Genomic DNA, 13,225 nt, shown 5'->3' on the forward strand with positions numbered 1-13,225 from the left:
TTCAAAGACCTGCAGAGAAAATGTTTGGTTTCAGCTCTTTCTTTCAGCCCTGAATGTTTCTGAAACAGAGATATGATGTGCGATTACTAACAACGTTTGACAGAAAAAGACAGATTCATTGCGGCTATAATTGAGTACAGTAGATCTAATTAAAATGTGTGCAGAAAATGGGCCACCCTCACTCTGAGAACCTGTCGCGGGCTAATTATAAAAGGATGACTTTCATCTGAAAGGTGAAATTACGCCTGTGCCTGTTTGAAAGGAGGGGGGAGGGAGATGCTGTCGGCGCCACAGTTTCCACATTGTTCTTTGACAATGCTCTGAGCGCTGAACATTTACATAAGGAAGTGGAGCAGGTTTCATGTGTAACGTCCTGCATGAATAAGCAGATGATTATTTCACATCTTAACAAGTCTTATCCTCCGCTGCTCCTGCTGCAGCGTGGTCTGTGCTCAGTGTGACGTAGAGCTGGAGTAAGCCTGCGATGCCCCAGCTGTTGGAGTGACAGGGGCAGTCTGTGATGGACTCAGGAGGTCAGTGAACATATGTTCCCAATACACAACATCTGGACTCCAACCATGTCAACAAATGTTACGGAAGACGACTAAAAGGCTTCTGAGGGGCAAAGGAGTGTGTGAGGGTTTTAAACCAAGGGTGGAAAGTACATTTACTGAGGTATTCAAAGTACAGCTTTGAGGTATTTGTACTTTTCTTGGGTATTTCTATTTTGGGAAATTTTCTACTGCAACAGGATAAGCCAAAAAGATTATGTTTTCATCTGTGTTTGTTTGTTGTTTGTTAGCACAAAAACTAATGGACAGATTACTACGACACCAAGTGAAAGGATGTAGAGGTCATTGAACCCATTAAATTTGGATGCAGATCGGGATAAGGGGTGGGTCCATGTATATTTTAACCTTTTCTTTAACATTGTCAGATGATAATTTGATATTTTCAGGGAGTGAAGGATCTTGATGAAACCTTTGGATATCCAGTCATCACCCTGTGTTGGACTTTAGTTTTGTATATCTTTATGCCAAAGAGGTCATGTTTTCAACTGCGCTTGGTTGGTTTGTAAGCAAAATTACACAAAAAGAACCGGAGTACCTACAAACTCGGTGGGAGGATGTTAAATGTACATGTCAGGAAAGAATACATTCAATTCTAGTGCAGATCCAAATCAGGGGGCAAATCCAGGATTTCTATTCACTTTCTTTACCAAATTCTCTATTTATTTCTCAGACGATAGTTAATTTGTAAGGGACGGTGTGCAAGCTGGTGCAGATCCAAGGTCTTTCTTTTAATTTGCTGGTTTCTCTTCCTGTGTTTGTCTGATTTTCTTGTTACGGTATATAATGTGTCTTCTCGTCCAGAATTGAATTATCTCTGCCTCCTTTTAATAAAGCCTATTTACTCCTCACCCTCCTCTGTCAGTGAAAGTGTTACCAGTCCTGGACTTTACTCATAATTAGTTTCTGTTTGTTGTTGTTTTTTTTGTTCCTTTTTGCTTTCAATGTTAATCGTGTTTGGACTTTTAGTTGCTAGTTGGTCTGCTTTAATTAAATTCCTCATACCATGCCTGTCTTGCTGTTTGGTCTGAGATGTGACGATGCATACTGGAAATTCTTTAATAGTTTTGGAAAATGGGAATATCTGAACTCAGCTAATATATATTCACTTTGATTTACATTTACACATCATTAACTCAATTAAAAAATAGTTGTGTTATACATAGGTCGGCTGATATGATTTTCTGAAAATGTTTCCAAGTTAATTAATTCACTATTTCACTCAGAAGCTTGTTCTCTTTTCAGGTCAATAGAACTCAACACTTCCTGTCCTATTTTTCCAATTAAAAGCTTACAAGTGATGAGTTAATGAAGAACTTGTAAAAAATTGTTCTGGTATTTGGTGATTAAAAACATGTCTGTTAAAAAAAATAAACTCAGTGGTGATCGAGACATGGTGATGTTGTTGCACTGAATTAATTAGTTTGTGAAAATGTACTATTATAATGACTTTGTAAAGAAAACAGGTCAACAGAGAGAGTTTTAAGGTGGCATAAAAACAAAGGCAGATAAGGAAACGAGATGAATCTGTTTTCCTATTTCTTTTATTGATAAAGAAGAAACCTAATAAACAAAGCAGGGCTTGTCTGTCTGACTGTCACCGCTACAGTTTGTATTTTGTGACTTCAGGATGCACGAAAGAAGGACAAGTCTGATTCAATTGCATCCACTTGATAAACATTCAGTCTTGTGCCCTTATCTTTACATTAAACCCTTCCATCCCAAAGCCTCCCTGTCTGTCTCTGTTGTTATCAGGAAAAGCTGCTGCATCACTGGGGTGTGCCCCTGTCACATGTACCTGGGTCAAAATGAAGGATACGATCAAAAGTCCTGATGGCCGCCCTTGAGCTTGTGAGAGGTCGTTTCTAAAGACTGTGCTCTGCTGTGTGCTGGGGGTGCAGAGAGTGGGCGAGAGTCAAAACTGGGGCTACTCCCTCCTCGCCCACCCAAACCGCACCCTCTCTCTCTCTCTCTCTTTCTCTCTCCCACAGTGTACTGAGAGACAGACTTCAGACATGCTCGGAAAGCGATTTTTCCAGGTATCACATTAATTGTCAAGGTCAGACAACAAAGGAGTGCTTTGTGCTGTGTGTGTGTGTGTGTGTGTGTGTGTGTGTGTGTGTGTGTGTGTGTGTGTGTGTGTGTGTGTGTGTGTGTGTGTGTGTGTGTGTGTGTGTGTGTGTGTGTGTGTGTGTGTGTGTGTGTGTGTGTGTGTGTGTGTGTGTGTGTGTGTGTGTGTGTGTGTGTGTGTGTGTGTGTGTGTGTGTGTCCTGCTGCCTGTGTATTTTCTCCCTATTAAGTGACCAGAGAGGTGGACCTGAGTGCTTCAGGCATTGAGAAATGAGTCTCTTGAAACACGGTGCTTCATCTCTTCTGATGCTGAACTGTGAATCTGTTTAAAGGCCCGATTCATTTTCTTTCTTTTTTTAAAATTGGGTCAGGGGTCACCTCAGATGGTTAAAAGCTCCTTAAAGCACAAATGATGCTGCAGTTTATTTCTAGCTTATTTTCGTGGCAGGAGCAAACGTGATTGGTGTGTCTGCAGAGACAGGGTGGGGCGGGGTTTATTGAGAGATCAGAACCTCATTGGTCAATAAAACGAGTTCTTCCCATGAGTTTTACTGTTTGGTTTTATTTGCTGATTTAAACACAGCTGTACCGGAGACTGCAGCCAAGTAACTTGTTACTCTTTGAGATCGGCTTCTTATACTGTAGGTGAAATTAGAGGATAGAATAAAATCTGAATATTTTAAATAGCTTTTATGACCTTGGTGGCTTCAAAGTTTGGTCAATTTTCAAAGTGCTGCCCTATCACTGATCCCCTCAGGTCAGCTGGTCCCTCTCCACAGGCTCAAAGGGCAGAACGCATGATTTCATCTCCATGTTAAAGGTTGCATTACAAAGTTGTATTTGACAGCTGTTATATATATATATAAACATCACTAACTCTAGACTGTAACCTTGAATCTGAGCCACAGTTGAATACAAAAACCAAGCTCATCCCCACAGTTCCAGTCTTTCAGTTGATTACAAAATCTTTAGGAAATGAAATAGTCTGCAGTCTGCAGAACATTAAACTCAAGCTACACCACAACACTCCTTCAGCGGGGGTGAAAGCAGGGAAGATATAAGTTTTCTCATTGGAAGTTTTTATGCGCCTCCCTGTGATAGGTTTAGTGACAGAGAGCTCAACAATAAACATGATTTGTAATGCAGTCTGGAGTTGAGCTGATCTTTATTTCCCTCAGGACTGAGCCGATATGGGGCCGTCTATCTCTGTTCAGGGAGGCAGACACAGAATCCGAGGATCATCTCACTTCTGTCTCCTGAAGTGAGTTTACCTGGCTGAGTCAGGACATTAAAGATCAAGTGATTCATGAGAACACTGCTTAAAACCTCTATTAACATTAGTCAGCATTAGGGATTGTGATTTGTTATCAGGCTGAACCTGTGCTAAAAATTCCTGCAGCACTTTGTATTTTATTTCTTTTGTGAATAATTACTGACAAACAATCCAAATGTGATTCCATCGTTGAGCTCTTGCTCTTGAAGCTTCTGACCCAGTTGTGACTCTAGTGTCTCATATACACTGTGTGACAGATACACCAACAGATAGTTGTGATCTCATTCAAATGCTTGTTTAAGTGTCCGATCATGATTGAATCTGACAGAAAGCCCTGAGGTCAGGTACTGTGTGTGTGTCTGTGTTTGTGTGTGTCTGTGTAGACTGATGACAGCGATCCTTCAGATCCTGTAACCATCAATCTTGTGCCATGTGCCTTTTAAAGCTCATCTCGAATAAATGTTCTGTAAAGTGTGGTCCACTTAAGGCTCATTCATGCTCAACATTAGATACGGACCCGGACAGAGCCCTCTGTCCGTACTCTGTGTGGATTGGGTCTAGATTTGTGCACATATTCTGAAAGCTTTCTCATACGGACGAAACAGATGAAATGAAGCATGACTGTTGTAGAATTAAATGTCATTACATTGCTCATTCACACACTGTTTCTAAGGATTTAATAATTAATTGTGTTTTTTTTTTACCTTGTTCTCCAGACGTCTTGTTGTTGCCAGCAGTTGCTCCAGATCCTTGTCTCTGCAATGCAAAAACAGTACAACGGAAACATTTAGATTTGGTTCCCATTCCATTCTTCTCAAAAGGAAATCCATCACACTTGAGCACTTCACATAATCCTGCCATCTTTTTTCCAATATCTGACATATGTGATGCTATTTAGAAGCTCTTTCCTCATGATTTATCTGGCATGTTCTACTTCAAGCTCCACTCTGGAGTCTTAAAGCCCATTTTACACAACCTGTTCTTTAGGCTATAACAACTATGAACACACAGATGTTGGCAGTTAAGTTAGCCGGATGAAACACTTCTCAAGAGTCTGAAGCATCGCCGTTCCATCGAAGGTCGCACACAGGGACAGTGACGTGCTGCCAGCTTGTTCGGGTCAGTGTAAAGAAGCACAGATTACATAACAAGGGGTCTTCAGCATGGCGTGATCTCTGTTTCTGTGTTCTGAGGGGGACCCTGCAGGCTGAGAGTCCTGTGACAGTGGGAAAGGTTGAAGACCAGTATGACCAGGAGTGACAGAGCACCCGAGGTGTCGCTTCTGACTCTGACATGGCACCGTGAAATGAAAAGAGGTCAGAAAAAAACAAACATGAGGCAAAGCAAATGACCGACTCATTGACTTTGGGTTTTACTGTGCTTATTTTTCAAAATCAAGAGTTATGTAAGATGTATCCATAAAAATGATTTTGTTTTGCTTTTCTGTTTTTCAGAACTTCGGATTAAAATGGAGATTTAAAAATATGTTACACGAAGCTTTTCAAAATAAGATTAAAGAAAAAGAGCAATAAACAATGTCTTTATTATTTAACAAAAATATTAAGGCAGTAATACAGTGAAATCAGATTTAAAGGATGGGTAAACTCCATCGAAAGACCTTTTAAAAATCTTAATGTATGGCAATACTCATGTAAAAATGCTTTGGTATCAATATATACTATTATAAAATATGTATCAGATACTCATATAATATTTGAATATTTTTCAATTAAGAAGAGTTTAAGCTTAAAATAGCAGGAGAATCGGCTTCCCAGTTCTGAGATTTCATACTTATTATGCGGTGTTTGTTCTCCTTGGCCATATGGGCACGGTCTCACTCCACATCACAAGATACAGACGTGTCAAAATGGGCAGATTGATGCATGTAAATGAGAAAACCACCTACTGTGCCAAAGTACCCAGCTTCTCCTCCACTGAAGAACACGGTATCCCCAGGTACTCAACACTCTCCTGCTCAACAAATTACTTTTCTGATCCGATGTTGCGTAATGATAAAAAGCTGCACTTAGCTGATATAACATAATCATTATACGGTTACATATTAATGCCGTAACATTTATCTTAATGTCAGCTATCACGATCCCAAATCCATTTATCTGCCAAGCTTTGCAACAAACGCACACATTTATCTTTTATTAAACTGCAAATTGAAACCAATCTCCAGAGAAATGAGGCACCGAGCGCTTGTATTAGTGTATGTATTCCCTATTTCTTCTGGCATGTGATTTTGTCAGTGTGCAGCTCGAAATAGACGCGGGGGGGAGAGTTTTGCGTCATAATGAGATTTCCTCTGGCTGACTAACAACGTGAACGCTAAATATACGTATGATGTCAATGACTTTAAGACCTTTTGAAAATAACTTACTCATCTAAATTTTTACATCCTTGGTGATTCATTTTAAAGTTGCCATTAAGCACGCTGAGATAAAATCCCCCTATTTGCGCTGAGACGTCTGCAGGGTTCAGGCAGGTGTCGACAGCATTAGAGGCGTGAAAAGAGTAAAGCGGATATTGCACGACACAGGAGTATGGGAGTGACACTCCATCACAATGATCAGATTAGGAAAAGCTATTCTTAGAAGCATACAATAGTCCCGCTTTTAATATGCAGCAGAGAAGGAGAGAGGAGGGATATCACAGGACATGATGAAGGAGCCAAAGGAAGGATAGCAAGGATGGATCTAGGGAAGGAAAGAGCTGGCGAACAATTTCATCATAAGCTTTTTATTATTTAGCACTAGTAATAATAATTAAATTATTTTAATTAATATTGAGCATGGTATGTCTTGCAGTCACCATCCAACAATAGAAAACTCATTTGCATCAGGTAATTTCCACCAAGGAGGATGTGTTTACTTTTCATCTGTGTTTGTTTGTCTGCAGAATAACACAAACACTACTTGGAGGGAAAAAAAGTTTTAATTTGAGGCAGATCAGGGCAGGATTCTGTTTTTCACTCACGTAAACATTGTAGATTTTTTCTTTTTGTAAATTCCTAAAGAGTAGTACAGAGATCTTGATGAATTCCTATTTCGAAGAATAATATCTATGACTGTGTGTGATGTAGTCCGTTTTTAATTTTATCCTTTCTAAATAAAATTATGGTTGGAAGACTTAAAATTAAAGACATAACGACTTGATTTCTTTCAATTAACAAAGGCTACAATTTTAGGATACATGCTTTTTCTCTTTCTGGTACAGAATCAGACGAGAAGATTGATACCATACATGTATGTGTTGATTAAATATAGACAAGGTACAGCCAGTACCTACAGTTCCAGTTTACTTGTGCCTGATTTACATATGCGTCAATTGTCTCGATTGATTTTCTAATTTAAAGATACTGACAGTATTGTCTCAAAACAAACTGATTTCCCCTGAGGCCACTGCTGTTGCATCAGTAAAACAATATTTTAGGACACTCTTACGTAAATAAATGACTTAATAAGATGGGGATTTGTTGCAGACCAGACAGTGTTCACTTCTAATGCAGCCATGAATCCAGTAATCCTCTTGTTTGCAGTTTCTCTGCATCCGCCAATACTAATTAATTCAGTTAGCCCTCCCTGGTATAACTGATGTCCCTGCGCCTGTGTGTGGAACCGCCTTGGAGGCACATTTATCTTCTCAGCCGCAACCAAGAAGCAGGTGGGATTCAGAGAGTGCAAAAAACTCCAAACTCATTGCTTCAGAGAAACACTTGGTATGTGCATACATTTAAAAAAGAAGGCACTCTAGAGGAAATGCTCCTTTTAAGAAAACTGGATAGTGAGTAAACACTGATGCACCACACTGCTGGATCATGAAGGCTCGAGTCTCAAGCTGTGTCAGTTTGAACAGGGTGTTGAGTGTGAGTGACACAAAAAGTCTCTCATATATGAAATATTGCAGGAATAGTCAGCTTGCATGGTTTACTGGCTGCTGGCAAACAGGTTGTCACCTTGTATTTTCCTCTGGCTGGGAGCTGTGATGATGGGACTTTTTGTCTGGAGTGGAAAGAAGAGGAGGAGGATGAAGAGAGGAGGGGAGAGAAGGATCAATATCTCTCTCTGCATTTAAGCTGCACTTATACTCATATTGGCATTGGGAAGATAAATGACCAGACTGGGGTAGAGGAAGAAGGGGGGGGCACGTACTGCAACATAGTTAGACTACAAGTTTCCAGAACCAGATGGCAGCGAGTGAAAGCTGAATATCCAGACTTGGAATGCATTTCAAAATTATTATTTTTCTGGGAAATTCACCATTCACCATTCTTGCCAAGTCTAAGATGAGACGGTTGATACCATTCTGATATCTGGGTAGGCAATTAGCTTAGCTTATGCAAATATTGGGGAAACAGCTCGCCTCGCTATGTCCAAAGGCAATTTCATCAATTATTTTTGTTTTGATTTGTTGATTCCAGGAGTGATTATTACTATAGCCTTATTTCTCAGATGGGTGTAGTGAATGCCTGTGGTCTTAGAGTCAAGCAGTTATACTTTTAATTTTGGTACCTATGTCGCAAAGAAAAAAGCAAATTTTTTACCTCAGGTTATTTACACAACACTGACTAATCTGGTCCACAGGGATAACTGTGCAGACATTAGCCGTAAGGATGTAAATGTATATAGATGCAATGTCCCTGTGAATATGAGAACGTATCCATTTTCATTATTGAAATGTAGACTCAAGATACACATTTCCCACTGTTAGCTTTTCCCCAATTCAGGGGCTGCATTTAGGTTTTGGTCGTGCTACTGCCATTATCTCTTTGAATAATAATATGAAGTTTGTCACTCCAGTGCAATGAATCCTGGGAGAGGTTGGTTAAAGAGGGATCACCCCATTGCCTCATTGAATGCTCAGGGAAGAAAGGATGCATTTGAAGGAGCCTTCAAAATGGGACAGCCCAGTATGATCTGTCTTCAAATGCACAGCTTTTGCAAACTGTCATCTGGTTTTAGTTGCATGCAGTATTTAGCAAACACAAATTTTATCAATCCTCTCATTGGACACACAGCACAAAAGTATTTCCGAAAAATCTAGAACTATTGCTTTAATCATTTGAGTATGAGGAGATAGAATTGCTTCAATGAGTTTTATTTTGACGTTGCCTCCAGAGCACGTAACAAGCTGCTTTACTGTTTGATTATAGTGAATTTTTCCGTTCTGTTCTTGTCATCACAGATTGACATGATCTGGTAGTATTTTGCAAAGCATTTTGTAATATGTGAAATATGTGTGTAAGAATGTGCTACATTACATTTATTTTACTATTTCATCTTGAATCAATCGAGCCTTTCAGATTTTTCTTGTCCTAACACACTGGGGAGTAGGCACAGTAACAAAACAGAAGAAGGAAATGGTTTCCCTTTTCTCGTTCAGTGTATCTGCCTCCATGGGGGATTCAGCTCTGGCCACTTTCACCGGAACCTTTTTGCAGCTATTCCCCCCCGCTTGTTCAAAGGTTTCCGATTTGGTCGTGTCAGAAGGGTTTCCATGCTTTAATAGCTTATGAGTCGAGGAGGCATCGTGCTATGTGTCCTCTTTCCGAGGTTCTCTTTCTGCATTATTAATCTAATGCTTTCAATGAATTTCAAACAGCGTGCGCCTCGCTTTGATGCCGGGGAGAGGGTGGGGGGGTGGTGGTGGTGGGGGGGTTTGAAGCATCTTCGCAAGCTCCGAGCACAACACAAACCCGAGCCGTTTGGGAAGAAATGTCTAATTTGAGGCTCTTTGATGCAATTCTGAATTTTGTTAAGGGGGGCGGGGGGGAAGTCATTATTTGAAGTGAGTGCGTACACAACACTGCAGTTTATGTTTACCTGTCTTGCACATCACAATCACAACCTCTACTCCCTTTTCATTTGTCTGACTGAAAAAGTGAAGCGACTCATCCAACTGCTGTAAAGTCACATAGCTGAGCTCTTCCCCCCCCCCCCACCGCCCTGCAGCTCCAAACCTGAATCGGAGGCAGATAAGAGCACGGTTTTGTTCTTGCCTGTTACTAATCCCAGTTCAAAGAGAAGAGCTGAGTCTCTTGTAATGTCCATGAAATGAACTGGTGTTTGAGCCGGAGCTGCAGTCGCTGCTGCCTCACAACTTCCTAATGTGGCTCTTTTTAAAACGAAGCAGCAGAAGGTGAGTGAGAGAGGGGAGAGCGAGCACTGCATTGCATCAACGCTCACTGCAAACCAAACTGCCCTCAAGTTAATCTGGATGAGTTACCCATGTTTGCTATTGGAGATAAAGTATAGCGCTGATGTAATGCTGGAGCATGATTGCTACCAGATTAATATTGTATGAAATGCACAGGCCAACTGCAAAGCCCATATAGTTTGGTTTTTGAATCATTTAAGACCTTTGAGGGGATTCAAACGCAGGACAACCCAGTTTGATCCGATGCTCGTTATGTTCGGATTCTTATAATCCATTTGAGCTGAGTGCAAAGAAACAATGATACATTCAAGTAAAGAAGAATATACAAATATATGAAAATATATAAACCACAAATCTCCAAGTGTTGTCCTATTTTCCGTTGTGTTTTGTGATTTGTTGTTGTGCATGGTGATTTGCAGGAGCAGGTCGTTCTTCTCTTGTATAACCTAAGAAAACAAATCTCTTGTAGCTGCATGAGGACAGAGCTGAGTATCCTTCAGCAAAAACACTCACAGTAATGGACCATGTTGCTTGTTTGGTTCTTTTTTTGAGCAAACCAAGAGCATCACATATTAAATTGATATCAGCGAGCAGATGAATGCTGAAACATGTTTTTCCACAGTTTTAATTCAATTCCTTTGATCCTTTTCACAATTAATTGATTAATAAATTGTTTAGTCTTCAAAATGTCAGGAAACAGTTGTTCTGTTTGACAAAAAAGATTCAGTTGACTTTACCATAACACTAAAAACAGTCTCACTAGACAATATTTGGCATTTTGATTGAAAAAATTGATTGATTGATAATAATTACTTTCCATTCAATTGATTTATTGGTTGATCTTTTCAATAGGAATGAATGTCATTACTAGTCCAGCTATTATGATTGTTCATCGTCAGCACTGCTCTCTGGCTCCTGTGAAACCTTTGAGTGTCTCATCACAGTCGATGTTAGTGCTGCTCACCCATGATAATCACAATGTAATACTCCCATCCGACTCCTCGGGGTTCACCAGGTGAAAACCAGGCCAAAATTCAAGGCGTGACTTTGAGGTCATCGTGTTGACGGAGACACTGCTCAGCTCCGTGCAGAGGTGATGAGAAAGTCTAACGTTCCCGAGGGCAGCGGAGAGAGGAGAAGCCATTACAGCCGAGCAGCTCTGGAGCCGGGCCAAGTGTAAATTGTGATAACAGCAGCTCGATGAGTAAGATTACTGAGGGGGAAAGGGGCTATCCTCGCTCGGCAGATAAACCTGCACACACACACACACACACACACACACACACACACACACACACACACACACACACACACACACACACACACACACACACATACACACACACACACGCACTGGTGAACTAATAGGCACACCTGTGGACCCATCAGGAAACACGCTCAAATACACAATTTCACAGACTGTGAGGAAGAAAAACAAGGGGATGAGAAACCAATCAGGAGGGAAAATAACAGTAATTACATGACGCTGACGAGGGAAGAGGGAGCACAGAGATACACAATGTGCCTCTCATTAATCATTAACACACTCCGAGGGACACAAGGTCAACAAACATTGTTTTGATGTGTGTCTTTTCTATGCCTCTCGGTCAAATACACAAACACACACAAACCGAGCTACTGTAGAATTGCCCACTGCATCAGAATATGTGTCCTCCAGGCTTTCAATTAGGATATTTCAAGGGGAAAACACACACAAATACACACTACAGATGAGAAAACACACACAAACACACACTACAGATGAGAATACATGCATGCACACACACACACTCTTGAGCACATGGTGAGTCAAGCAGAATAACAGAAGAAGATCCAGTGTGCGTGCAGTGTAAGCACATTGCACATCAGAGAAATGTAAATATGTTTTATCTCTTATTGGGCATTCATCGGAGGACAGAGCGGGAAGAGAGCTTGGAGTTTTTCAGAGAGAATCCTTTCCACCCTCCATCTCCTTTCAGCTTATTTCCCTCCCTCACTCGGAGCCAAGCGCAGCTCCACGCCCTGCAGAGCGAGCTGCTCGAGGCGAGCCGCCGCTCAGCCCTCCATTTTTGTTTCATTGTTGTTTTCATTTTCCATTTGAGAAAAAAAAAACTTGCTCTGCTCTTCTTTGATGTTGTATAAATAGATACCGTTAACATGGTTACGTCTTGACAAAGCTGAGCTGCACAGACACATAGTGCCTAATACAAGTCTGTCTAATCCGCAAAAACAGTGAAGTGTAATCCGGCAACTTTTAACAAAGAATACCTGACAGCTTGAAGGTATCGTTCTAGATTTCGGAACACACCTTAAACGGTGAGAAGATGACACCACTCTCAGACGTGAGAGACATGATTGTGGTTTTCATTTTTATTTTCAACACTTCAACAGAATAAGTAAAGAATAAGCATGTTTCCCCAAAGATTCATAAATTTCAATAGCTGACTCTCCCAAATAAGGAGAGTCCTATGTGAAGCATTAATCTTGCGATGCACTGCTTTAGAATTACTAAAGCTGCTTTCAGACATGCTCTGAACTCCAGATAATATCTTGAATTAATCCCGAGGAGGTGTCTGCGAGAACACAAATGTCGGAGTCAGTTGCTCCCGACAATCTCTGCAGGTTCTCCTGCCAGTCCCCTGGTCGAAGCTCTGGATATTGTCTGAATGAGACTACGGCAGCAGATGGAGATCTGGAGAATAGTGAGCGAGTTAGATTCGAGAGCATTTGGTGATGTGGGCAAACACTGGTGTTACTATAAACAAAAAGAGGAGATGTCTGTGTGGTTGTGAACGCATCTGACTGGAGAATCTCCTTCTGTGTTCTTTATATGTGAAAGGTCTGGAAACGGCTCTAGTCAATGTGTTGTTCAGATTGTCTCACTGGTGTATTGCAACACATCAACACAGATTTACCACACTGATAAGGGATGCATGTGGGGAAGAAGAGGCACTGTTACCATGACAGTGACACTGACATTTGTACCATTCATGGCAGTGTTAGAGTTGTTCTTAGCTGCTGCTTCTCTATCTCTCTCTCTCTCTCTCTCTCTCTCTCTCTCTCTCTCTCTCTCTCTCTCTCTCTCTCTCTCTCTCTCTCTCTCTCTCTCTCTCTCTCTCTCTCTCTCTCTCTCTCTCTCTCTCTCTCTCTA

At 40.9% G+C, this 13,225-nt stretch overlaps 1 protein-coding gene across 1 annotated transcript in view; it reads right to left on the reverse strand.

Annotated features, from left to right (window-relative positions):
- pcp4b (Purkinje cell protein 4b) overlaps window positions 1-13,225 on the reverse strand; it is a 33,755-nt gene that overhangs the window by 4,806 nt on the left and 15,724 nt on the right. The window contains exon 2 of the mRNA XM_061072901.1: window positions 4,617-4,668. Within this exon, the coding sequence (XP_060928884.1) occupies window positions 4,617-4,668 (52 nt within the window). The remainder of the gene's footprint in view (window positions 1-4,616; window positions 4,669-13,225) is intronic.

This window comes from Limanda limanda, chromosome 6, assembly GCF_963576545.1.
Source record: "Limanda limanda chromosome 6, fLimLim1.1, whole genome shotgun sequence".
In the NCBI taxonomy this organism is placed as follows: Eukaryota; Metazoa; Chordata; class Actinopteri; order Pleuronectiformes; family Pleuronectidae; genus Limanda; species Limanda limanda.